Source organism: Danio rerio, chromosome 5 (genome assembly GCF_052040795.2).
Source record: "Danio rerio strain M-AB ecotype USA chromosome 5, GRCz13ab, whole genome shotgun sequence".
Classification (NCBI taxonomy): Eukaryota; Metazoa; Chordata; class Actinopteri; order Cypriniformes; family Danionidae; genus Danio; species Danio rerio.
Window position 1 is genome coordinate 76,989,387 of NC_141025.1, and position 26,230 is coordinate 77,015,616.

General features: G+C 36.7%; 3 protein-coding genes across 7 annotated transcripts in view; 1 reads left to right on the forward strand and 2 right to left on the reverse strand.

Annotated features, from left to right (window-relative positions):
- The window catches only part of kiss1rb (KISS1 receptor b), a 360,900-nt gene that overhangs the window by 74,819 nt on the left and 259,851 nt on the right, over positions 1 to 26,230 (reverse strand). The window lies entirely within an intron of this gene.
- The window catches only part of vps33a (VPS33A core subunit of CORVET and HOPS complexes), a 39,044-nt gene that overhangs the window by 3,911 nt on the left and 8,903 nt on the right, over positions 1 to 26,230 (forward strand). Inside the window, exons 4-13 of one of the 2 annotated variants that reach the window (XM_087251765.1) lie at positions 224 to 407; positions 1,789 to 1,905; positions 3,132 to 3,306; positions 3,833 to 4,026; positions 5,600 to 5,726; positions 6,358 to 6,425; positions 6,674 to 6,811; positions 9,079 to 9,216; positions 10,659 to 10,827; positions 13,285 to 14,398. In XM_087251765.1, the coding sequence (XP_087107891.1) occupies positions 224 to 407; positions 1,789 to 1,905; positions 3,132 to 3,306; positions 3,833 to 4,026; positions 5,600 to 5,726; positions 6,358 to 6,425; positions 6,674 to 6,811; positions 9,079 to 9,216; positions 10,659 to 10,827; positions 13,285 to 13,478 (1,504 nt within the window). In that variant the 3' untranslated portion in view covers positions 13,479 to 14,398. 2 annotated transcript variants of the gene reach the window in all.
- Positions 13,712 to 25,652, reverse strand: eif2b1 (eukaryotic translation initiation factor 2B, subunit 1 alpha). Of its 4 annotated transcripts, none has more exons than XM_087251638.1 (9): positions 25,353 to 25,652; positions 24,346 to 24,447; positions 21,551 to 21,687; positions 21,111 to 21,227; positions 20,633 to 20,745; positions 20,215 to 20,283; positions 19,641 to 19,716; positions 18,234 to 18,359; positions 13,712 to 16,441 (listed from the first exon to the last, which is right to left on the reverse strand). In XM_087251638.1, the coding sequence occupies exons 1-9, from the start codon at positions 25,363 to 25,365 to the stop codon at positions 16,286 to 16,288; spliced, it is 909 nt and encodes a 302-aa protein (XP_087107764.1). In that variant the 5' UTR covers positions 25,366 to 25,652; the 3' UTR covers positions 13,712 to 16,285.

A 26,230-nucleotide genomic window follows, 5' to 3' on the forward strand; every position in this document is an offset into this window, starting at 1 on the left:
CTTATGCTAATAAGGGAGAGATGGTCTCTAGTGGGCGGGGCTTTCCCCCCTGGGATCACACGTACAAAGGGAGAATGCCAATCAAAGTGTTTCTGCAGACTGATTTCATCAAGTGTGATTATAAAAAACAGAATTATAATTATACATTTTTACTATTAGAAGCTGGTTATAATCACACACTGCTGCCACACAACCCCAGTTAAAAGTGATTTTTGCATTGCAGTGAGGATAAACTGCAGCCTCGTGAGTTTCACATTTTGTTCGTGCCTCGCCGGAGCCTCCTGTGTGAGCAGCGGCTGAAGGAGAAAGGCGTCCTGAACTCCTTCACAAACATCGACGAGTACATCCTCGACCTCATCCCTTATGATGGAGATCTGCTTTCCATGGAGTCTGAGAGCTCCTTTAGAGTAAGAAATATCTGTGCATGCAGAATACTGTCTTTTAGCTGCTTTAACATTTGTTAATTATATCTATAATGAACATTTTATTGATTTATTTTGATCTTAGATTTATTTTTATTTATTTATATTTATTTGTGTTTATTTAATTAATTTTATTTATTTATTATAATTTTTTCATATTTATTAAATTTTGTTTATTTTTATTTGATGTATTTAATTTTATTTATTTGATTTTAAATTATTTATGTTTATTTCATCTGTTTATTTAATTTTATTTATTTAATTCACTTATTTATAATTATTTGTTTTATTTATTTTTATTTATTTATATTTATTTGATTTGTTTATTTAATTTAATTTTTTATTTATTTGATTTGTTTATTTAATTTTATTTATTTATTTATTTGATTTGTTTATTTAATTTTATTTATTTTTATTTATTTATTTTTGATTTGATTTGTTTATTAAATTTTATTTATTTTAATGTATTTATATTTATTTGATTTGTTTATTTAATTTAATTTATTTATTTTTTTATTTATATTTGTTTTATTTGTTTATTTATTTAATTTAATTAATATTTATTTGATTTGTTTATTTAATTTAATTTATTTTTATTTATTTATATTAATTTGATTTGTTTATTTAATTTTATTTATTTTTATTTATTTATATTAATTTGATTTGTTTATATAATTTTATTTATTTATATTTATTTGATTTGTTTATTTAATTTTTATTTTATTTTATTAATTTATATTTATTTGATTTGTTTATTTATTTTTATTTATTTATTTTTATTTATTTTTATTTATCTGATTTGTTTATTTAATTTTATTTATTTATTTTTATTTATTTATATTTACTTGATTTGTTATTCAATTTTAGTTATTGTTATTTGTTTAATTAAATTTATTTGATTTTGTTTGTTTAATTTAATTTATTTATTTTTGTTTAATAAAATTTACTTGATTTGTTTTTTTTCATTTATTTTTTATATATTTGTTCTTATTTATTTATTTATTTATTTAATTTTTAATCAATTTATATTAATTATTTATTTATTTTGTTTTTGTTTAATTATTTGTTTTTTATTTATTTATTTATTTTTGTTTGTTTGTTTGATTGATTGTTTGTATGGTTTTTATTGTGTTACCTATTTGTTACCTAGAAAAAAATATAGGATTTTGCAAAAGACGTTATACAGTTAATTAAAATAATAAATGATCATTTAAGTCTGCCCTTTTGATCCTTTTTCATATGGTTTGTATTAAATTAAATAAAAATTGGCTGACAACTATTAGCAGTTGACTGACAAAACATTGGGGAAAATAATGCAAAATACAAAATATATATAAATGCATAACTTTGTTTTCTTTCATAATAGGAGTGTTATTTAGAAAATGATCAGACGAGCCTCTATCATGCTGCCAAAGGCCTCATGACTTTGCAAGCACTTTATGGAACAATACCACAGATATTTGGCAAAGGAGAGTGTGCACGGGTGAGTAGAAATGCATTTGTGCCGATTTTGCAAATTTGGCAAGTCTATTAATATAGCACCTTTCATACACAAGTGTGCTTTACTTAAACAAGAATAAAAGAAACATAAAATACTTTTATAAGAGACGAAAAACAAAGAATTAAAGTGATTAATGTCATCATTATGTCACAATCTAGTCTGTGCTTTTTGAACATTTCATTCTAGATGCTTTCAGATATCCTCAATTTCAGCTTTAGTGGTGCTTATTTGAGTCTAGCGTGGTAAATAACATTTTTAGTTGGACTTAAAGCTTAAAAAAACACCATAATATGTTTGCAGATGTTTAGGAAACATGCTAAGTGAACATACTTGTTTATCTGAAAATCAATGGTATAATCAGTTACTCTGCTTTGAGAGTGTGTATTGCGTGTCAGAATGTCTGTGTTGGATTTGGTCTCTATAACCACCCCACTGCCAGTTCACCAGTTTATGTTTTAGTACCCCAGGTTGCCTTAAAGAAGAAAAAAACTGTGTATTTACTTTAAGTCATCAAAATATAAAGGCATAGCCAAAAGTTTGACCTTCGGAGGACAGTAGCAGCCATCAAAATGAGACTCTGAATGAGTTTAGAGGTATTAAATCCACATGAGGTGGTTTTTAATTATCAAATAATGTAAATATTAGAAATGTAAACATTAGCTGAGCAGCTTACTAGATCTTGAGGCATGCTCCTGTTTGTGTCGTCAATCTGGCAACCTGACTGGAGTCATCAGAGGTGAGACCGGACTGCAATACTTAGTTCAACCACTAGGTGTCAATTATACACACTGCGCTATTAAAGTCCGCATGAACCGGAAGCTGTGACCATTTTTTTCGCATTGTGACGCAGATCCTAAAGAAATGGATTATTAAATCAGAAAACACCATGGGCGTGGCTTGTTTTCTCTACTGCGAGCTGATTGGATGTTGTAAAGTAGGCATTTCATTCAGATAGATCTGGGAAAGGGTTTGGGGAGAGTTCTTACAACCCAACAGACTCCTCCTCCTGCTCACCAGTTCTGTTTAATGTCAAAACTGACAGCTAGAGGGGGCGTGGTTAAGTATGTTAGCCCCGCCCAATACCTCAGACAGACCTAATCTAGCAATGTGAGCTCACCAGTCAATATGGTTAGTTTGATTTCTTGTGTACTTTAGGAGTTAGTAAGTAATTGGGTGTGTGTATTTGCATTGCACTGTGTTTCTCTCAGCATGTGGCCAACATGATGCTGCGGATGAAGAGAGAGTTTGCAGGCAGCCACACTCAGATCCTGCCTGTGTTTGACACTCTTCTGCTGCTGGATCGAAACGTGGATTTACTCACACCGCTCGCCACGCAGCTCACATACGAGGGTCTCATCGACGAGATCTTTGGCATCACCAATGGTAAATTAGTTATTTATTCATTTTCCTTCAGCTTAGTCCCTTATTCATCAGGGGTCGCCACAGTGGAATGAACCGCCAATTATTCCAGCATATGTTTTACACAGCGGATGCCCTTCCGGATGCAACCCATTACTAGGAAACACCTATACACACTCATTCACACACACACACACCCACACACACACACACACACACACACACACACACACACACACACACACACACACTCATAGATCACAGCCAATTTAGCTCATTCAATTTGCCTATAGTGCATGCATTTGGACTGTGGGGGAAAGCGGAGCGCCTGGAGGAAACCCACACCAATATGGGGAGAACATGCAAACTCCACACAGAAACGCCAAATGACCCAGCTGGGACTCGAAAACCAATGACCTTTTTGCTGTGAGGTGACAGTGCTAACCACTAAAAATAAGAGGTTTATCTTGGAGATGCACCCCTCTAAATTAACCTGTAATTCTGGCATCACCTGTATGTAGACGCTCATGTTGATTCGTTGCTTTGTCAGGTTATGTGAAGCTCCCGCCTGAAAAGTTTGCGCAGAAGAAACAGGGTGAAGGCGGCAAAGATCTGCCCACCGAGCCCAAAAAACTGCAGCTGAACTCCGCTGAGGAGCTTTACGCCGAGATACGCGACAAGAACTTCAATGCTGTCGGTGCGGCTCTCAGCAAGAAGGCCAAGATTATTTCAGCTGCGTTTGAGGTTTGTGCTGCTTTCCTGCGTTATCTCACTAGCTACTGTGTGTTGGATCTTTTTAGTTATACAGTTGAAGTCAAAATTATTAGTCCTCCAGTGATTTTTAATATTTCCCAAGTAATGTTTAACAGAGGAAGGAAATTTTCACAGTATGTCTGATAATATTTTTTCTTCTGGACACAGTCTTATTTGTTTTATTTCAGCCAGAATGAAAGCAGTTTTTAATTTTTTTAAAATCATTTTAAGGTCAATATTATTTGCCCTCTTAAGCAATATTTGTTTTCGATTGTGAATATGTAGAAACCTTGTACTGTCACTTTTGATTAATTGATTCTCTTTTCCTGTTTTTAATAACAATTTTTAAAAGCAAGCATGTAAACCTGCAAATCTGTTCTCATCATTAATAATAATAATAATAATAATAATAATAAATTATTCAAATAAGCATTTAACATGATTTGCAGACTGAAATTCAGCTTTGGGTCACATGATAATATTACATCTTATAATATTTAGAAACATAAAATAGGCATTTTTAATTGCGGTATATTATTGCTTTTACTGTATTCAAATAAATGCAGCTTATGTGAGGCAAACAGACTTCTTTTCAAATGTTTTTATCATGTGAAACTTGCCTGTTATGATATGTTTAACAATCATTATAACTTAAATCCTTAATTGTTTTAATATTTATGTATATTTTTTTAAATCACATCAACATTTATATGTATTTATTAATAATAATAATAACTCCTTACATTAATATAGCGCTTTTCTGGGCAGCACCACACACCAGCTGATTGGTGGAGATGAGACAGAGTGATGTAGCCAATTATAACATGGGGATGGTTAGGAGGCCATGATGGACAGAGGCTAGTGGGCAGATTTGGCCAGGATGCCGGGGTTAAACCCCTACTCTTTTTCAAAAGACATCCTGGGATTTTTCATGACCGCAGAGAGTCAGGACCTTGGTTTAACATCTCATCTGAAAGATGGTGCTCACTGAGCAGTATAGAGTCCCCGTCACTATACTGGGGCATTAGGACCCACATAGACCGCAGGTTGGGCGCCCCCTGCTGGCCTCACTAACACCACTTCCGGCAGCAATCTAGATTGATCTTAGCTTCAGTGGGTGACCATGTGAGAGTCGCAGAGAGCAAGCTAGCTTATTTATGGATGTACTATATCATCTTTGCATCAGTTTACAGAAAACGAATTAACCGCTTGTGTGAGGTGTTTGTAATGCAGCGTCTACGGGGGCGGGAGAGTAAATCTGACATTATTCTCTCTTCTGGCTGCCGTTATCAGTCTCACACTATTTTCACAGATTACATTATTGCATATGACATAAACATTACACATTTACACAGTTTTCCTTTTTCTGAAAGTCTTGGTAACACCCTCAGGGAGTTTTTCTTTTATTATTTGAGCAAATAGGACTGTAAAAAAAGTATTTGTTGTCCTCTCCTATTCATTGCGCTCTAAGTTTACACAACTATACTGACTTCTGCTGCTGAGAAACCCAGAAGTGTGAAAAGTGCATTGTTAATAAGCTGTTATATTTCTGACTGTGTTCCAGGAGCGACACAACGCCAAAACTGTGGGAGAAATTAAGCAGTTTGTTTCCCAGCTGCCGCACATGCAGGCGGCGCGCAGCTCTCTGGCCAATCACACCTCCATCGCTGAACTTATCAAAGACATCACCAGTAAGACTGACTGACAACAGTTTTTCAGTTCTTACCTTTTGTGGTTCTGGACATCAAAACCAGTCATAAAACTGAATAGATAAGCTTTCCGTTGATCTTTTTTTTAGGATAGGCCTGAAAATATTTGGCTGAGATAAAACCTGGAATCTGAGTTTGCAAACTAATCTAAAAACTCCTAAATCCACCTTTAAAGTTGTCTATATGAAAGAGTTGAACTTATTTTGTGGGTGTTTGTGTTTGGCGTGTCTCTTTGTGTATGTTTGGGGGTGAGTTTTTGTGTGTGGGTCTGGGTGGGTGTGTTTGGGTAAGGGTAGGGGTGTGTTTGTGTGTGTATATGAATTTCATAGCTATATACATTATTAACTAAATATTTAGTCTTGATATGTTTATAGTAGAGAATTTACAAAATGCTTTCATTGAACATGATCTTTAATATTCTTATTTTTATTTTCATAATATTATTTTATGCATAAACTCTAAAAAAAAAAAATAAAAATCAATGTGTTTGGATATTTTCTAAAATCTACATGTGTAACGTAACACTGGATGTGCTCCAGGCTCACATGTCTGATTTTGCTTTGGTATTTTAGCCAATAGTCTTCATCAGATATATCTGTCTCCTGTGTTTCAGCTTCAGAGGTTTTCTTTGACAGTCTGACGGTCGAGCAGGAGTTCATGACTGGAGTCGACACAGACAAGGTGCTTCATTTAGCTTATAACTCCAATATAAAGCCAGTATAAGTGTTCAAATCACCTTTGTTTTGTACATTTTGTTATGATTTATAAAACTAACAGAAACTATTTTACTTTTGAAAGCTTTTTAATTGAGTTTTTAAATATTTTCAAGTTAAAGTCATACATTAGTGGTTATCGATCTTAATATTATGTGTATATTAGTATTATTGTGTGTGTATAATATGTAATATTTTTTTCACTTTTTTTTACAGGTCAGCACTTATATTGAGGACTGCATTGCGCAGAAAGACCCGCTGATAAAAATCCTGCGGCTGGTCTGTATGCAGTCTGTCTGCAACAACGGACTCAAACAGAAAGTTCTGGACTACTATAAGAGGGAGATCCTTCAGGTATTACAGAGAAAAATGGATTTGATATTTTCTTTTGGGCCTGAATGTATTTCTAAATGTAACAGCCGGCAGCTAGCTCTCTGCAACTCTCACATGATCGCCCACTGAAGCTAAGCAGGGCTGCGCCCGGTCAGTACCTGGATGGGAGACCACTTGGGAAAGCTAGGTTGCTGCCGGAAGTGGTGTTAGTGAGGCCAGCAGGGGGCGCCCAACCTGCGGTCTGTGTGGGTCCTAATGCCCCAGTATAGTGACGGGGACTCTATACTGCTCAGTGAGCGCCGTCTTTCGGATGAGACGTTAAACCGAGGTCCCGACTCTCTGTGGTCGTTAAAAATTCCAGGATGTCCTTCGAAAAAGAGTAGGGGTTTAACCCCGGCATCCTGGCCAAATCTGCCCACTGGCCTCTGTCCATCATGGCCTCCTAACCCTCCCCATATCATGATTGGCATATCATCACTCTGTCTCCTCTCCACCAATCAGCTGGTGTGTGGTGTGCGGTCTGGCGCAAAATGGCTGCCGTCGCGTCATCCAGGTGAATGCTGCACACTGGTGGTGGATGAGGAGACCCCCCCATTGTGTAAAGCGATTTGAGTGCCCAGAAAAGCGCTATATAAATGTAACATATTATTAATATTATTATTATTATTACACCAAAAGTTGGTTTAGAGTTCATTTCTGGTGTTATTGATTATTAAGTATATTGAGGCTTTAAAGCAGGAGTTCCCAATGTCTCCAAATTCTGAATTTTCAGAAATGTTAAAGGTGTGTAAATGTTGGTAATAACAAAACGTTATTTTAACAAACATAAATCAACCCTCTTATAAAATAAATGCATTTTCAATTTAAAAAAGTTAATTAATAAGTGTAAATGTGGCAAAATGACCTAATGTCACACTTAAGGAGACAGTTCATCGAAAACGAAGATTCTGTCATTAGCCCCTTTCACACAGTGATATCGGTAAATATCTGGAAAATTTCCGGAACGACTTTACCGGTATTTTCAAAAAAGCGCTGTTCACACAGGCGAGGACGTTACGGAAATTTTCCGTAAAAGAGCATTCACACATCCATTGCAAAATACCGGTAAATTCTGACATCATTAACCAGAAATGAGCTCTAAACGGCTGCGCTTGTGTTTGTAAACATTTGACTAAATTACAAACTCTGTGGATGATCAATATTGTGAACAACTTTCACAGGATCACTTTCGCATGTCGAGATGTTCATAATATGTGCGTGTGCAGGCGCTCACAGGCTGTTTCACAGGCACATGCAAAGCTTGAAGGTAAACAAACAACGGCTTATCATAAGCATCTCATCGATGATTATTTACACATTTGGCATTAAGAAGAACATATAAACGTGATCTGACTAACTTCTAGCAGCTAAATGTGTCTGGAAAAATATTCAAAGGCTTTTATTATCATAAATCGCGCGGACGTAAATGCGTCTGACTGTTGTGATTGGCTAAAGCAGACGTCTCACGTCAGCACGTTCTAGACGTGCACGCGCTTATTACGGGAATCTTCCTTCTGCATTCACACAGCGCAGCATTCCGGCAAATTGCCGGTAATGTTACAACTTCTCTTTCCGGAAAATAGCCAGAACGAATTTACCGGTATTTTCAAAAAGGACCTGTTCACACATACAACCTCTCCGGAAAGGTCTGTATGTGTGAAAAGGGCTATTATTTACTCACCCGTTACTTGTTCCAAACCTATTTGAGTTTTTTCTTCTGTTAAACACAGAGAAGATATTTTGAAGAATTCTGGTAGTCTGCCCTAATAGTAGAAAAAACAAATACAATGGAAGTAAATGGGTGCCAGAAACCATCATTCTTCAAAATATCTTCTTTTGTGCTTGAAAGAAGAAAGAAACTCAAATGGGTTTAAAATCACATGAGGGAGAATAAACGAGAGGAGTCTGTATGCAGACCTGGGTGCAGTGCACTCTGAGCTGCATCCAATGCTTTTTAATGCACTCACCTAAACCCCACCCCTAACCCTACCCGTCACAGTGACGTCACTCACTCCATTGAGTGCATTGTGTCTGACGTTGCATCGCTGAGTGATACAATCTCAGCGTGCATCATAAAGGCTGCATCCAGATACTATTGGAATAAACAGTGAGGTAATGTTCATTTTTGGGTGAACTATCCCTTTAATTTTTTTTTATCAACCAATCACATGATGGCATCGGTGAAATGCTTTTCAAAATTGTTATTGTCTGCATAAAACTGAATCTGACTTGCTTTAAAATTGGTTTAGACGTACGGTTATAAGCACATTCTGACCCTCAAGAACTTGGAGAAGGTTGGTTTGCTCAAACCTCAGAGCACCATGAGGAACAACTACCCCACAATCAGGAAAACACTCAAGCTGTGGATGGAGGACGCCAACGAACAGGTTTGTGCTGTTACTCATTTAGTGTAGTTTCTGGTTTATTTTTGAAACGGCACTTTATGTACGTGTGTAATGAAGTCACCATGAAACGGAAGTTAACGTTTTCCTTATTTTTTCTCTATTGTGACGTACATCCAATTGAAACGCTCCTGAAATGAAAATAAATAAATAAATAAATAAATGATTTCAACTTTTGGGAACCGAATAGATTGTTGGAAGATGAGTGTTGCATTCAAAACGAAAGAAGATTCAAGAATGGATGAAGTCAAAGTAGAATTGAGAAATGCCCTGATAGCTCCGCCCCAAATAACTGATAGCCACGCCCTAAAGGACTTATAGCTCCACCCTGAATGACTGATGTCCCCATTCTGAATGAATGACTGATAGCCCCGCCCTAAATGACTGATATCCCCTCCCTGAAGGACTGAAAGCCCCGCCTTAAATGACTGATAGCTCCGGCGTAAATGACTGATAGCCCCGCCCTGATTGACTGATTGCTCCGCACTAAAATGATAACTCTGGCCTGAATGACTGATAGTGCCTCACTAAATAAATGATAGCCCCGCCCTAAATGACTGATAGCCCTGCCCTAAATAACTGATAGCTCCACTCTAAATGACTGATAGCTCCACCCTAAATGACTGATAGCCCCGCCCTAAATGACTGATAGCTCTGCTCTAAATGGCTAATAGCCCCACCCTAAATGACTGATAGCCCCACCCTAAATGACTGATAGCTCCAACCTAAATGACTGATAGCCCCACCCTAAATGACTGATAGCTCCACCCTAAATGACTGATAGCCCCACCCTAAATGACTGATAGCTCCACCCTAAATGACTGATAGCCCCACCCTAAATGACTGATAGCTCCACCCTAATGACTGATAGCTCCACCCTAAATGACTCATAGCCCCACCCTAAATGACTGATAGCTCCACCCTAAATGACTCATAGCCCCACCCTAAATGACTGATAGCTCCACCCTAAATGACTGATAGCTCCACCCTAAATGACTGATAGCTCCACCCTAAATGACTGATAGCCCCACCCTAAATGACTGATAGCTCCACCCTAAATGACTCATAGCCCCACCCTAAATGACTGATAGCTCCACCCTAAATGACTGATAGCCCCACCCTAAATGACTGATAGCTCCACCCTAAATGACTGATAGCTCCACCCTAAATGACTGATAGCCCCACCCTAAATGACTGATAGCTCCGCCTTGAATGTGAAATGTAAAAGTGTGTATATATATATATATATATATATATATATATATATATATATATATATATATATATATATATATATAATATACACACACACACACACACTTTTACATAAGTAAGTAAATAGATTGCCTGATAGGCTTGAAAATCTGCAGATTTCAGTGTGGACTTACTGATGTGTTTCTTCATGATGTTCTCTCTCTCTCCTGCAGAACCCGAATGATATCTCGTACGTGTACAGCGGCTACGCTCCGCTCAGCGTTCGCCTCACTCAGGTTCTGGCGCGACCAGGATGGAGGAGCATCGAGGAGGTGCTGAAGATGCTGCCTGGGCCACACTTTGAGGAACGACAGCAGGTTCCCACAGGCCTCCACAAGAAGCGTAAGTGCATTGATTTACTTTTTAAAAATATGCTCATTTTACATTAAAGGCCACATGAACCGGAAGCTGCCACCGTTTTTTTTTTTGGTTTGTTTTTACGTATTGTAATGCAGCTCCTAGAGAAACGGAATATTAAATGAGAAAACTTCTGTTTTGTTCACCACAAAACTAGTGACATGAGCTAACAAAATCAATACGATTTGTTTTGATTTCATTTGTGCTGTAAGGTCACCTCAAGAAGCATAAATGCTTTGATTTACAATTAAATAGATGCTCGTTTTAGGTGAATATCAACAAGCAAGCAATTTTGTGTTTAGACATATAAGCATAGATGGCTTGGCTAAAGCAAGGCTAAATTGGGCTGTCAGTGAAAATCTAATAGACATCAAATACAGATTAGTTAGATACGTAGTCACAAACGTAGTCGTTCATTTATTTGTATTTGATGACAAGGCTAGTTTTGGGCTTTTCTTTGACGTCTATTAGATGTTTAATGAAAGCTCAAATTTGGCCTTGCTTTACTGAGGCCGTCTATGTTTAGACGTCTACAAAGAGCATAGAATCACCAAGAGGCGACACTCTAGTGCAATTTGGGACACAGCCACTAGAGGGCGCAGTGGCCATTTTGGAATGAAAACTCCAATAGAACAACAGCATATTATAAGTCTGTAAAATGAACTATTGAAAGTGCTGATGATTGTGATAGTAAGTGCTGTATTGTCGTTTTTCAGGTTGTATCTTCAGCTTTAATGCGCTTTTTAAATATATAAATAAAAAACAAAGCAGCTGCTCGCCATCGCAACAGCAATAAAATCCAATGGACAGCCGACCGCTTTCACTCCAAAATAGCGGAATCCAGGGCTGTTGCTGGGCGCTGCTGTTGCAATAGAACGTTTTATTGAGTGTCGCCTCTTGGAAATTCTAAGCTCTTTGGCGTCTATTAGACATCTATTAGCCTTCTTTTTATTCCTGGATAAATGTTTTGATTTACTTTTTAAAAGATGCTAATTTATTTTAATAACACCCTCACATTATTAGTAAAAAAATACTAGCTAAACTGTAAAGATGGCTCCCACGAGCAAGCTGTATGCACCCTTACTGAATATTGCGTTACACTAGCTATGTTTCCATCCTCCTATTTTTATGCGCATTGTGGATATGCACATACAAAACGGTTGATGGAAACGTCAAGATGAAAATGCGCATAAAGTTATTCACATAACTGAGTAGGATAAACTTTTTATTCGATAAGATGCGCAATTGCGCATAACCTACGATGATAACATGTTTACCGCACAAATTTCAGCATGCTCATTAAAAAAGGTCATGTGATTTTGTTATAAGAGATCATGTGATGATCTACTGCACACGACAAGCGACAGACCGGAAGTCATTCATTTCCAATGAAGAATAGTGCGGGAGCTGCGTGGAGTTCCGATCATCTACGTATGCGGCAAATTCGGATCCGATTTGTTCTGCGGATCTGTTGAAATATTTGATCTCCTGCGACTAGACCGTATGCGACCGGCCGACCGAATGTGATGTATACCAGTGTTGTCTAAGCTGGTCCGTGTGCACGACATTTATTTGGTTATTTTTTTAAATCAGAAAAAGTGTATATTAAAAAAAAAAAACATTTATTTTCATAAATGTAAGTAATAAAGTCATAAAAATATATATTTTTTATGTTGTCTCCACATTCCCTCCAATATTTTTAGCGGTCTGAGTTTCTAGTTTTCATTAATTTATTCAACCATGATGAACGCACAGAGAATATAGACTCTTGCTTTCAATTCGGACACTGCGAGAACAATTCAAAACTGAAAATTCTGTGCGACTCCCACAAGGGGGCGTAATCCGACAGTCGTGTCCAAATGTCGTGTGCAGTGGAAAGGCGGCTTTACTGTTTAAGCATTAGTGTTATTATATTATTAATGACCTCCAGAATCACGAGCGTCTGTGCTCCGCATCTTAACACCTTAAATGCCACCGCGCGTTCACTCCATGTCAGGATAGTCTTCTGAGGCGCAAGTCATTTATTAGATGAAGAAAAGATTGATGCAGCTACTTCGACTGCATCAAATGCAGTTTTTACTGTTGATATTTGGCGGCAGTTAATCAGAAAGTGACGATTTTTTTTCGCTTTGACTCGTTGGATGGAAACGCTGCTTTATTCGCACGTCTTTTATGCGATAATCCAGTTTTGCGCATAAAGCTAATTCGCAGTTTTGGATGGAAACATAGCTACTGTAGAAAAACAAAAATAAGTTTTAATTTTTGTAATAAAGTGAAGGTCACAAAATGTAGTCTTTCAGTCATTCACATTTCAGTGAACGTGTTACCTGCTGTTGGATTTGCTTTATTTATATGTGTGTACCAGTCAGAAAATTACTATTGAAATAACTGAATGTGTGCAGAAGTACAATGTTGTTGATTAATATCAATGTGAATCTGCAGGTCAGCCTGGAGAAAACCGCACCACTTTAGTCTTCTTTCTGGGCGGCGTGACGTACGCTGAGATCGCCGCTCTGCGTTTTCTCTCTCATATGGAGGACAGCGGGACCGAGTACATCATCGCCACCACCAAACTGATCAACGGCACCAGCTGGGTCAAATCTCTGATGGATCACCCAGAGGAAAACCAGCAGTGACGATCAATCCTGTTTACGTTATTAAAACTGTCGATGCTGTTTTGTCGGATTATTATAATAACCGTCAAGCTGCCTTTTCTGTTGCCTGTTTTGATACTAATTTATTAGTCAGAAGACACTTAAGCATCTTTCTACGACTGGTACAGTAATGGGTCAGACTTTACAGTAAGCTTTCATTAGTTAATGTATTTACTAACAATGAATGATACTTGTAAGGAATTTATTCATCATAGTTCAACATTTACTAATGCTTTATTAATGTCCAAATACATGCTGGTTAACATTAATGCACTGTTAGTTAACATGAACTAATCAATCACTGACATTAACAAACACTGTAATAAACGTATTGTTCGCTGTTTGTTAATACATTAACTAATATAACCTTATTGTGAAGTGTTACCCAGTAATGTAACTGCATAAACATGCAAATGTGTTTAATAACCCTCTTTGGATATTTCCCTGTTATCTGTTAGCAACTTATTTGAAAATGCATCCCTGGTCTGTGTGAAATGAAAACTATGTCAGCTTGAGCACATTCATATTTCACTTATTTACGGTTCACTTTAAAGTAGTGGTTATTGACAATAACTGAAATCAAATCACTTAAAGTTAATGACTCTATGGTTACTAACTCAATGTTAATCTGAACCTGTTCTATGTTCACTCTCCTGAGGAAAATAAAACCTTTTTTTTACACAAAACTCTTAGGAACATCCTTTTCTATGCTGCTTGTTTTCAGGTGGATCTACTATGTCCCTTTTTACAAGATGTAAATACGTCTCTGAGGTTGCTCTGAGGAAGTTTCAGCACCTAATTCCACACAAACATTGTTTTATAACTCGCTAAAGCTGCCCCTTTTAGGCTTTGATGCTAATAGTGGTGTTTTGTAGTGGTGGGCAAAGCGAGGCTTCGTGAAACACTGAAACTATCGAAGCAAATGTGTCGAAGCTTCGAAACACCACTCAACGGCGACACCTAGTGGTCATTTTTTTGTATTTCACTGAAACAGCTTCAGCAAACAGTTGAGCAAATTGAGGTATCAAACCCTACTTAGTAGCCTTGAACTATCAAATGGTTTAGTCGAGCGGTTAGAGTTTGTGATTACCAAGTGGGAATAATGGGTTCGAATCCAGGCTGACACAATTGTTTTGAAATGCTTTGATAGCAGTTGGTAATGCTTTGTTGTTGTATCGTTTTGTTTCAACATTGCTCTGACATACGAATAAACACCTTGTAAATAAATTTGTATTGTTTTGTTCATAAAACAGGGTTGTTACTAGATCAGATACAGTTGTGGCCAGAACTTAACAATAATTATTTATATTATTAATTAAATTTCCCATTGTATTTTATTAACGTCTATCCAAAACCTAAACCCATCACAGTACTGTAAAAATATGAATTATTGTTTTACAGTGTTACAAAAATGATAGTAAATTGATGGCATATCCGCAGCTGTATCCTATCTAGACTACACCATAAAACAGTAACATGATTAAAATACATAAAATCATGATTTTGGAGTATTTGTACTAGTCGAGATTCGAACCCAAAATAAATTTGAAATACAGTACTATAGTGCACACGCACGGTCCACTACGCCATACAAGACAGAGTCATAAGTAAGATCATGCCAGTCAAATGCAGATTCTCCGGGTCATGAAACACCTCTGAAATGATCGATGCTTTGAATCGCTTTTGTCACGTGACCAAGTGTTTCGAAACACTTTAGTCACGTGACCAGGGTGTTTCGGATCATGCCTGGTGCAATGTTTCGAAACACTTGCGCTTCGGGATCTCGACACTGTGTCGAAACGTCAGTTTCACGTCAGCCATCCCTAGTGTTTTGGTGACTGTAGCTTTAAATGCAAATGAGATTGTGCTCTTTTCAGAACAGGGTGGAGCTGCAAATGCCTATGTGTCAGCATAGTGGCAGATTCCAAACTCCATTGGACAGATAGCTGCTTCTCACTGAGGGCTGTTTATGCTAATGAGGGGGAGATGGTCACTAATGGGCTAAGCTTTCCCCCTCTGATGACATGTACAAAGGGCGAATGTCAATCAAAGTGTTTATGTCAAGTGTGACTATACAAAGTATAATTAATATATTTTTACCATTAGAGGCTGGATTTATTCACACACTGCTGACACAACTGTGTTTAAAGCCCTCATGACAGTGATTTTTACTCATGCCACAGTCCCACGGGAAAGTGATAGTCAGGTGGTCATTTGTGTATCTTTATTTTTTCATGATTTGGATATGGGTAACACAAAGACCATGCGGGTCAGGTAGTTGAAACGGTAGGCTACAAATAATTAATTAGTTATGAATGAATTATTTATAATTAATTAATTCACCGTCACCTACGACGACGATGCCATCGTCCATCACGATGTTCCACATTAGACATTGTGCGATGCCAAATTGGTCAACAATGCCCCAGTCCCCTTCAAAATCTTCAAAGACAACCAGTAATATTTACCAGTCTGATTGACCAGAAATAAGGCTCCTCCAGAAGAACAATTCTGTAAAAATACACATGCGACGACATATGATGCAATAGCACGTCAGGGCGTCGCGAGTTCGAATCCCGGCTCGACGACATTACCCTACCCCCTCTCTCCCTCTTCGCTTCCTGTCTCAATACTGTCCTATCTAATAATAAAGGCCAAAAATAAATCTTTAAAAAAATAATAAAACAGGATGGAGAACAATGTTGTCTTACACTTGATGAATGAACTTGTCACACAGAGGCGATATGATTGAAATGCTTTATAAACAGCAATAATCATGATTATTACGATCATAAGTAGAGTTTGATGAGCTCGTCGCTGACGGCGGACGGCGTCAACACACCGAGGTCTGTGAAGAGTAAAGTGATGAGGGATGGAGGAGTGTAGTCGATCAGCGGGTGCTCCTGATTCAGATCCTCCGCTGTCTTCAGCACATCCGCCTTATACTGAAACACACACACACACATTCAGGCTAGCCTTCTGCTGCTATCAAATAGTCTTGTGGCAACACATTCCTGAAGTTATTATTATGGTATATGAAATTATCATGATATTTAAAGTCCACATGAACCGAAGACTTTTATTTCAGTATGTTGATGTACTTCCAACTGAAATGGAATATTAAGTGACATGATATTATAAACGTGATGTAATAACCACTATAACTGGCCCATTAGAAATAGGGAATCGATATATTTTATATACACACGCACACACACGTTTGTTTTTGTGAAAAGTGGGGACATTACATAGATTTCCACTCATTTTATACTGTCCAAACCGTATATTATATTGCCCTCACCCCACCCCAACCATCACTGGAGTCAGTGTACAGCTTTACTCTCTGATTAAACTCATCCTGTGGGATTTATAAGCTTTTGGAGAAATGGGGACGTCACCAATTGTCCTCATATTTCACCTCCTTTTTGTAATACCGGTGTCATACCCATGTCATTATACAGATTTGTGTCCTGATATGTCACAAAAACACGTACACACCAAGTGTGCCGCAAGCCTACGTTTGAGTGAAGGTTTCGGCCGTTAGATCGCCCCCTGGGGGCTGGCTGCAGTACAAGTCATAAAGCCCGCCTCCTCCGTGTTAATGAAGGAGACTTGAGCCCAAATAAAAAAAATATTACACTTGCAATAAAATGTCCCGAAAGATGGTTCTGGTGGATTAAGGCACTGGTTATTGTGCTGAAATAGGTGCAGATCTTCATTTTTGTAAACAGTTTGATTTAGCAGTAATTTAATGCTGGGCGTGTCATCGTGATTGACAGCTGTGATTGACAGTTTCTCAAAGCGCGGCGTCTGAGCTTCGGCAGGAGACTGAAGTAGACTGAAATGTTATTATTCGATTTCTGTGTTATTTTACCATGACAAAATGAGTTCAGCAGTAAACTATAGTTTCTGACATACATGATCCTGGTGGAACACTGTTTATTCGCTAAGTTCAGGGCTTTTTTCGGGCTTTATTAGTTTGCTGATACACGCCTAACCACCCAGATAGCAAAACACAGTTCCGGCTAGATTCTCGCCTGCCGGAGACTTATCTCTTAGAGCTCAGACTGACTAATGTTACCTCTGCTGGACCTACTCCGGATGCCTGGACTCCCCAATTTCAGCCCGAGTCAATCGAGCCAGATGCGGCGGCCGAGCGAGCAGGCGCTGCCGCATGCGAGCCGGAATCAGCCTGCGACGCCGCGAGTAAGTTATGCGCTGCAGCCCGGAGCTGGCGCGATTGAATATATAAAACCCTCATATTTGTTAACGTTATTCCATCCATTTGTGTTGATATGACAGCAAACGCATGCTGAGAAGTTCGGGGGGCGTAGTTGATTTTACATAAAGCGTTTGATTGGAAGCTCGACTCTGCTCATTTTCGCGGCTCCTCCTCTGGCTCCATCAGACAATCCTTCTGCGCATGTCTGGCTCCAATTTCAGCAGTCTTTTGCGACAGTTTGTGCCCGTCAAGCAGGCGTTTTGCCCTCAAGGCGTTCAATGGGAAAAAGGGCTGTCGCGTCGTCCATATTTTTTACAGTCATTGGTACACACACACACACACACACATACACACACACACACACACACACACACACATATATATATATATATATATATATATATATATATATATATATATATATATATATATATATATATATATATATATACACACATATATAAATATATACACACACACATATACAAGTTGTTTTTTTTTTATTTCCAGCTTACCTTGAATCTATCAGGCACGTCCTGCTGGTTTAGAGGGTAAAGTCGCACAAACTTAAAGCTCTCTGCCACCACATAAAAAGGTTTGTTATGTGCTTTAGAGCAAACAGCCATCTGATAGGTGCCGATCTGGAAAACAGATGAAAAAAAAACAACAACAACAACATTAACATTTTAATGTTAAACTCTACATTGTTTCAACCAGTGGAAAAATAACAAAGTACTTTTAAAAATGTTCATTTTAAGTGTTTATTTCATTATATTGATCTATTTGTGTCTGCAAATTTCAACTGCAGTATATATGGATGATTCTAGAATTGCAGGTACATTTTACGTCTCCAAAAAAACCCTCTTACATAATGTATTATTAATTATACTATATAACATGTTATAATATAATATTATTCTCCAAAATCAAAAAGCTTTAACAGTTTCCAATAATAAGAACAAAAAAATTTGTGTATTTAATTGAATAAGCAAAAACAAGTAAGCATGACACATCTATTTTCTGTATTTTTTTTTTTTCATTTAAGAAAATGTATTAAGAAAATAACAACAGAATCAAATGTTCTATATTTTAAGCATTTTGCATTATTTTGCATTAACAATGGATTCAGTTTACTGTAAATTATCATTCCAGTTTAATTAAAATGAATGGAAAAAGCCTGAAATGTACCTGTAACTACATATTTATATACTCGTTTATATTCAGAAGGTGATAACGAGTTTTTTTGGGTGATAACTAAATTGAAAATGCGGCTTAAAAAAAGTTCAGATTTTTGTTCTGGAAATGTATGCACAATTATGTCATTTCTGATATATAATATATATAGTCAAAATTATTTGCCCTCCTGAATCGTTCGCCCTTCTGTATATTTTTCCCCCCAATTTCATTTAATGAAAAGATTTTTTTCAGCACATTTCTAATCATAATAGTTTTAATAACTCATCTCTAATAACTAATTTATTTTGTCTTTGCCATGATGACAGCACAATATTTAACTAGATATTCTTCAAGATACTAGTATTCAGCTTAAAGTGACATTTAAAGGCTTAACTAGGTTAATTAGGGTAAAGTTAGGGTAATTAGGCAAGTCATTGTATAACAGTGGTTTGTTCTGTAGACTATAGAAAACAAATATTGCTTAAGGGGGCTAATAATATTGACCTTAAAATGATTTTAAAAAATAATAAAAAACTGCTTTTATTCTAGCCGAAATAAAACAAATAAGACTTTCTCCAGAAGAAAAAATATTATAGGAAATACTGTGAAAAAATCCTGAATCTGTTAAACATCATTTGGGAAATATTTGAATAGGAATAAAAATAAATAAATAAAATCACAGGAGGGCGAATAATTCTGACTTCAACTGTATAGAGTAATATAGTCTTGATCTATGCATGTCTGACCTTGTTTATAACACCTCCACTTTCCACAACTCCCTCTGCACCGACAATCACCAGATCTACCTTCTCCAAGATATACCTGCAAAAAGTCAAAAAATAAATAGCAGAAGCTATTTTAGCATACAGATAAAATAATGAAGGAGTGGCTTCACAACAACTCTGTGACTGATCTTGAATGGCCCAGCCAGAGCCCTGACTGAAACCTAATTGAGCATCTCTGGAGAGACCTAAAATGGTTGTCCGCCTTCCAACTTGACAGAACTGGAGAGGATTTGCAAGGAGGAATGGCACAGGATCCCCAAATCCAGCTGTGAAAAACTTGTTGCATCTTTCCAAAAAAAAGACTCATGGCTGTATTAGATTAAAGATGGCTTCTACTTATTACCTAGAACCTGTGATAGTTTTTCTTTTTAATAAATCTGGAACAAAAATGATCTTAAATTATTTTAGCAAATGGCTGCAATATAACAAAGAGTGAAAAATGTAAGGGGGTCTAAATACTTTCCGTAACCACTGTAGGTTTTACAGGAATGAAAGCAGTGCCTGACTACTGTAAAACACAGAGTAATATACTCACCCGACTGCAGCGTCGAGCACTACTGTGACTGGGATGCTGAGCTTGCGGAGTTTTTCAGCCATAAGTTTACTATGATGAAACAGGGGGAAAAAACATGAATAAAACATTAACACTTAAAAAATAGATACTATATACACTAATAATATTGACCATAGAATTTTTACTTTATTATTTTTTTAATATATAAAGTTGAAGTCAGATTTAATAAGTTGTTTTTTTATTTTTCAAATATTTCCCAAATGATGTTTCACAGATTCAGGAATTTTTCACAGTATTTCCTATAATATTTTTTCTTCTGGAGAAAGTCTTACCTGTTTTAATTCAGCTAAAATAAAAGCAATTATTTTAAAACCACTTTAAGGTCAATATTATTAGCCCCCTTAAGCAATATACATATTTTAACAGCGTGAAGACTCACCCTGCTGAATCGGGCTGTGATTCAGTCACGTACACTGTGAAGCGTTTGTTATCAGCCGCTGCGTTCTCCAGAACCTTCAGGACCACTCGAGATGAGGAGTGGGTCAGGATTTTCTGCAAGTCATGGAAAGCAGATTTGTGATTCAAGCTGAATTTAGTATATTTGTAGGCAAAGTCAACAAAACATTGCATGAATCAACATTATAGATGTTTCTATTACCCCAAAAATCATGACAATACTAAGTAAAGATCATCTTCAATCAAATTACCTACCATAAATACATCAAAACTCAATGTTTGATTAGTAATATGCAACTTAAACAACTTTTAAAGGTGATATTCTCCATATTTAGACCTTAATGCAGATTTTCAAACAATCGTGTCTCTATGCTAACAAACGATTTCCTTAAAGGTCACATTTGAGCAATATAATGCTAAAGCAACACGCCATTTCGTCTTTAGTGGACTAGTGTACTTACAGCGCCGTCTTTGATGAAGGTGTGGCACAGTTTACCCACTTTCCCCCTGGAGAGGGAGATTTTCTTCAGGAAGAGTTCACCTCGCTCGATCATCACATTCTTACACTGGGAGAGATCCTGGTGAACAGAAAACAAAGACAGTACAAGAGGAATCACGGAAATGATCCGTAAATCATATTGAAGTAAGGGATAATGTACATCCAGCCGGATGTTCATGCAGATTAAAGCCAGACAGGTTTATCAGCAGCTGGTGTATAGTTATTTATTCTGCGGCGTACAACTGGCTGGATGTACATTATCCTGCACATTGTTAAAAATGTCTGTGATATTTAGAAACAGTAAAAATGCAATGCTGAAATTCTGTAAGCTAGTTAAAAGTACAGTTTTTTCTACATAAAAACAGAACAGATCTGCTAGATGGAGTGAAATGCTGAACTGACCGGATGTTCCAGTGATGTGAGACTGATGAAGCGCAGGAATAGTTCTCCGCCAGATGACACGGCGACGGATGAATCGGCCTCCTGCAGCCTGTGAATGGCCTGAGTCATGTTCTCTCTCAGGCCCAGAATCGTTTCACCTGCAGGAGGACAAGCATCGGTTTACATCAAACATCGGTTCTTATCGTTTCACATCCTCATCAAGCATCCTCTCATATCTATATCATGTATCGGTTCAAATTAGTTCACATCCAAATCAAGCATCGGTTCACATTAGTTCCCATCCACATCACGCATCGGTTCACACTAGTTCACATCCAAATCAAGCATCGGTTCACATTAGTTCCCATCCACATCAAGCATCGGTTCACACTAGTTCACATCCAAATCAAGCATCGGTTCACATTAGTTCCCATCTACATCAAGCATCGGTTCACACTAGTTCACATCCAAATCAAGCATCGGTTCACATTAGTTCCCATCTACATCAAGCATCAGTTCACACTAGTTCACATTCAAATCAAGAAACGGTTCACATTTGTTCCCATAATTTCACATCCTTATCAAGCATCAGTTCACATCTACATAAAGTATCAATTCACATTAGTTCCCATCCACATCAAGCATCGGTTCACACTAGTTCACATCCAAATCAAGCATCGGTTCAAACTAGTTCACATCATTTCACATTCACATCAAGAATCTGTTCACATCTATATCAATTATATCTTCACATTAATTTACATCCACATCAGGAGTCGGTTCACAAGCACATCAAGCATCGGTTTACAATCACATCTATGTCAAGTATTAGTTCACATTAGTTCACATCTAAATCAAGCATCAGTTCACAGTAGTTCACATCAAGCATAGGCTCACACCCAAATTGATCCACATCTATATTATCCAGTTTCAGTTCACATTAGTTCACATTCACATCAAGCATGGGTTCACACTAGTTCACATCCAAATCAAGCATCGGTTCACATTAGTTCCCATCCACATCAAGCATCGGTTCACACTAGTTCACATCCAAACCAAGCATCGGTTCACATTAGTTCCCATCCACATCAAGCATCGGTTCACACTAGTTCACATCCAAATCAAGCATCGGTTCACATTAGTTCCCATCCACATCAAGCATCGGTTCACACTAGTTCACATCCAAATCAAGCATCGGTTCACATTAGTTCCCATCTACATCAAGCATCAGTTCACACTAGTTCACATTCAAATCAAGAAACGGTTCACATTAGTTCACATAATTTCACAACCTTATCAAGCATCAGTTCACATCTACATATAGTATCTATTCACATTAGTTCCCATCCACATCAAGCATCGGTTCACACTAGTTCACATCATTTCACATTCACATCAAGAATCTGTTCACATCTATATCAATTATATCTTCACATTAGTTTACATCCACATCAAGCATCAGTTCACACCCACATCAGGAGTCGGTTCACATGCACATCAAGCATCGGTTTACAATCACATCTATGTCAAGTATTAGTTCACATTAGTTCACATCTAAATCAAGCATCAGTTCACAGTAGTTCACATCAAGCATCAGTTCACACCCACATTGATCCACATCTATATTATCCAGTTTCAGTTCACATTAGTTCACATCCACATCAAGCATGGGTTCACACTAGTTCACATCCAAATCAAGCATCGGTTCACATTAGTTCCCATCCACATCAAGCATCGGTTCACATTAGTTCCCATCCACATCAAGCATCGGTTCACACTAGTTCACATCCAAATCAAGCATCGGTTCACATTAGTTCCCATCTACATCAAGCATCAGTTCACATTAGTTCACATCCAAATCAAGCATCGGTTCACATTAGTTCCCATCCACATCAAGCATCGGTTCACACTAGTTCACATCCAAATCAAGCATCGGTTCACATTAGTTCCCATCTACATCAAGCATCAGTTCACACTAGTTCACATTCAAATCAAGAAACGGTTCACATTAGTTCACATAATTTCACAACCTTATCAAGCATCAGTTCACATCTACATAAAGTATCGATTCACATTAGTTCCCATCCACATCAAGCATCGGTTCACACTAGTTCACATCCAATCAAGCATCGGTTCAAACTAGTTCACATCATTTCACATTCACATCAAGAATCTGTTCACATCTATATCCATTATATCTTCATATTAATTTACATCAACATCAAGCATCAGTTCACACCCACATCAGGAGTCGGTTCACATGCACATCAAGCATCGGTTTACAATCACATCTATGTCAAGTATTAGTTCACATCTAAATCAAGCATCAGTTCACAGTAGTTCACATCAAGCATCGGTTCACACCCACATTGATCCACATCTATATTATCCAGTTTCAGTTCACATTAGTTCACATCCACATCAAGCATGGGTTCATATCTATATCAGGTATCGGTTCACACCCTCATGAGTTCACTTCTATATCAAGTATCAATTCTCATTAGTTCACATCCACATCAACCATCGGTTCACATCGGTTGACTTCCACATCAAGAACCAGTTCACATTCAAATTAAGTATCAGTTCACATTAGTTCACATCCACATCAACCATCGCTTCACATCAGTTGACATCCACAACAAGAACCAGTTCACATTAGTTCACATCCATATCAAGTATCGGTTCACATTAGTTCATATCCAAATAAAGCATCAATTCACATCAGTTGACATCCACATCAAGCATCGGTTCACATCTATTTCAAGCATCAGTTCACATCCACATCCCAAGCCGAAAATCAAACAGCACAAACTCACTCTGATCCCTCTTCAGGAACTCAAGCAGCGATCGAATCGCAGCCACCGCTGAAGCCACATCTGGATCTTCCCTGATCTGCCCACGGAAATACTCCACCAGTTCTGGAAGAGAGAAATACATATTCAAATAAATTACTGACTTCCACTGTTGAATTTTTTTAATTCCCAATCTGAAAATATCAGGGTATAAATGTAAACGTTTTGCATTTTTGTCTTTGTAATTCTGTACCTTCGCTGTTGAATTGTTTGGTGAAAGTAAGCTGTGTTGGGTAAGAAAAGTACTTAACTTCAAATTACCTAACTGAAATTGTATTTAAACTTCTGCTGGATAACAATACAGTATAAAACTAAACTCATATAAAGTGTAAAATATATTTTAGATCATTATGTTTATAGTCTTTAGTACTAGCCGATGAATTAATTAATAATAAACTGAACCTTATAGTAAAATGTTAGACTTACAGTATAGTATAGTAAAGCTATTCATAATTTTGATCACAAATAACTACAATTACCAACAATTTAACAACATTGAAACATTTAACAACATTTAACAATTACTCAGACATTAAATAGCGAGTGAACAAAAAAGTCAAACCCTAAAATTAATAAAGAACAGCTTTTATAACACACACTATGAGCAGCTATAATCATCTGTGTAAACATCATGACTCTTGCACCTTTAAATAATTAAATAAATGAAATATTATTAATCTCCTGATCAACAAAGTCTTTAGATGTTCCCATAATGCATTAGCTATACATATATACACGTGGACTCACGAAATGTTCTCAATTATTATTGATATTATGTGTGTCAATCAAACAGGTCGAAAACAAGCACAAATACCTTGCGTTACCAACCAACATATCAACATAATTGATCATAATATAATTCAAAATGTAATATAAGATGCTCAGGAAAGCAAAGCAGCTACGCAAATAACTCAGAATCATCTCTGGATAATTATTAAGTGTGTTCTGTCTTATGTTGTTGTCAAACTCACCTCTTTCCTCCATTTTAAAAGCACTTTCTCTCTCAAAGATCTGTCAAGTTTTGAGTTTCACGAGCTAATAATGATAGTGTCGCTGATGCAACGATCTCTCATGACGCTCTCTGACATCCAGTACGACGAATTGTTTAAAGTTTGTCTAAAAAGTAATGCTTGTTTTACCCATTTATTTCATACGATCCCTTTCAGAAACTGAATAACATCTATTCTTCTAGTGTATTTCAAATGAAAGGCTATTTACAGTGAACAAGTGGACACGCTCACTTTCTTCTTCTTCGTTGTTTTATGTCGAGTGAACAGTCGCTTCATGTAGCGCCGCTGCTGGACAGCAGAAAAACAGCAGGATCATTTGTTTAATTCTCTACTACAGGGTTATTTAAAATGTATAATAACACAATTAAAATAATTATCAATCGAATCGAATATTTTTTTAAATATTATTACGGCAAATAAATAAATTTGTACAAAAAAGAACTAAAATTATTTATATTAATAATTGTTGTGTGTATAAGGAATAAATTTAGTACTTTAATGAGTAGGAAATACATTAATTAACGTAACTTAATAGAACACAATACGAAATGCATAATAATATACTGCTAATGATATATATATTTTCAAAGTAAAATAATAAAATTAAATGTTATAAGTATAGACATATACAAACTGTGAACTTGTAGAGTTTAATTTCGGTGCCTGAAAAAAAAGTTTAGTTGTCTCTGCAAGATAAATAAATATAAAATATAATATTGCATATGGAATGCCGGAGGATAGTGAGTAAAATAAAACAAAATAATAATAAAATAAAATAATAATATTAATAATAATATAAAAAGAAAATGAGTGATAAAATAAAATAAAACTAAATAAAA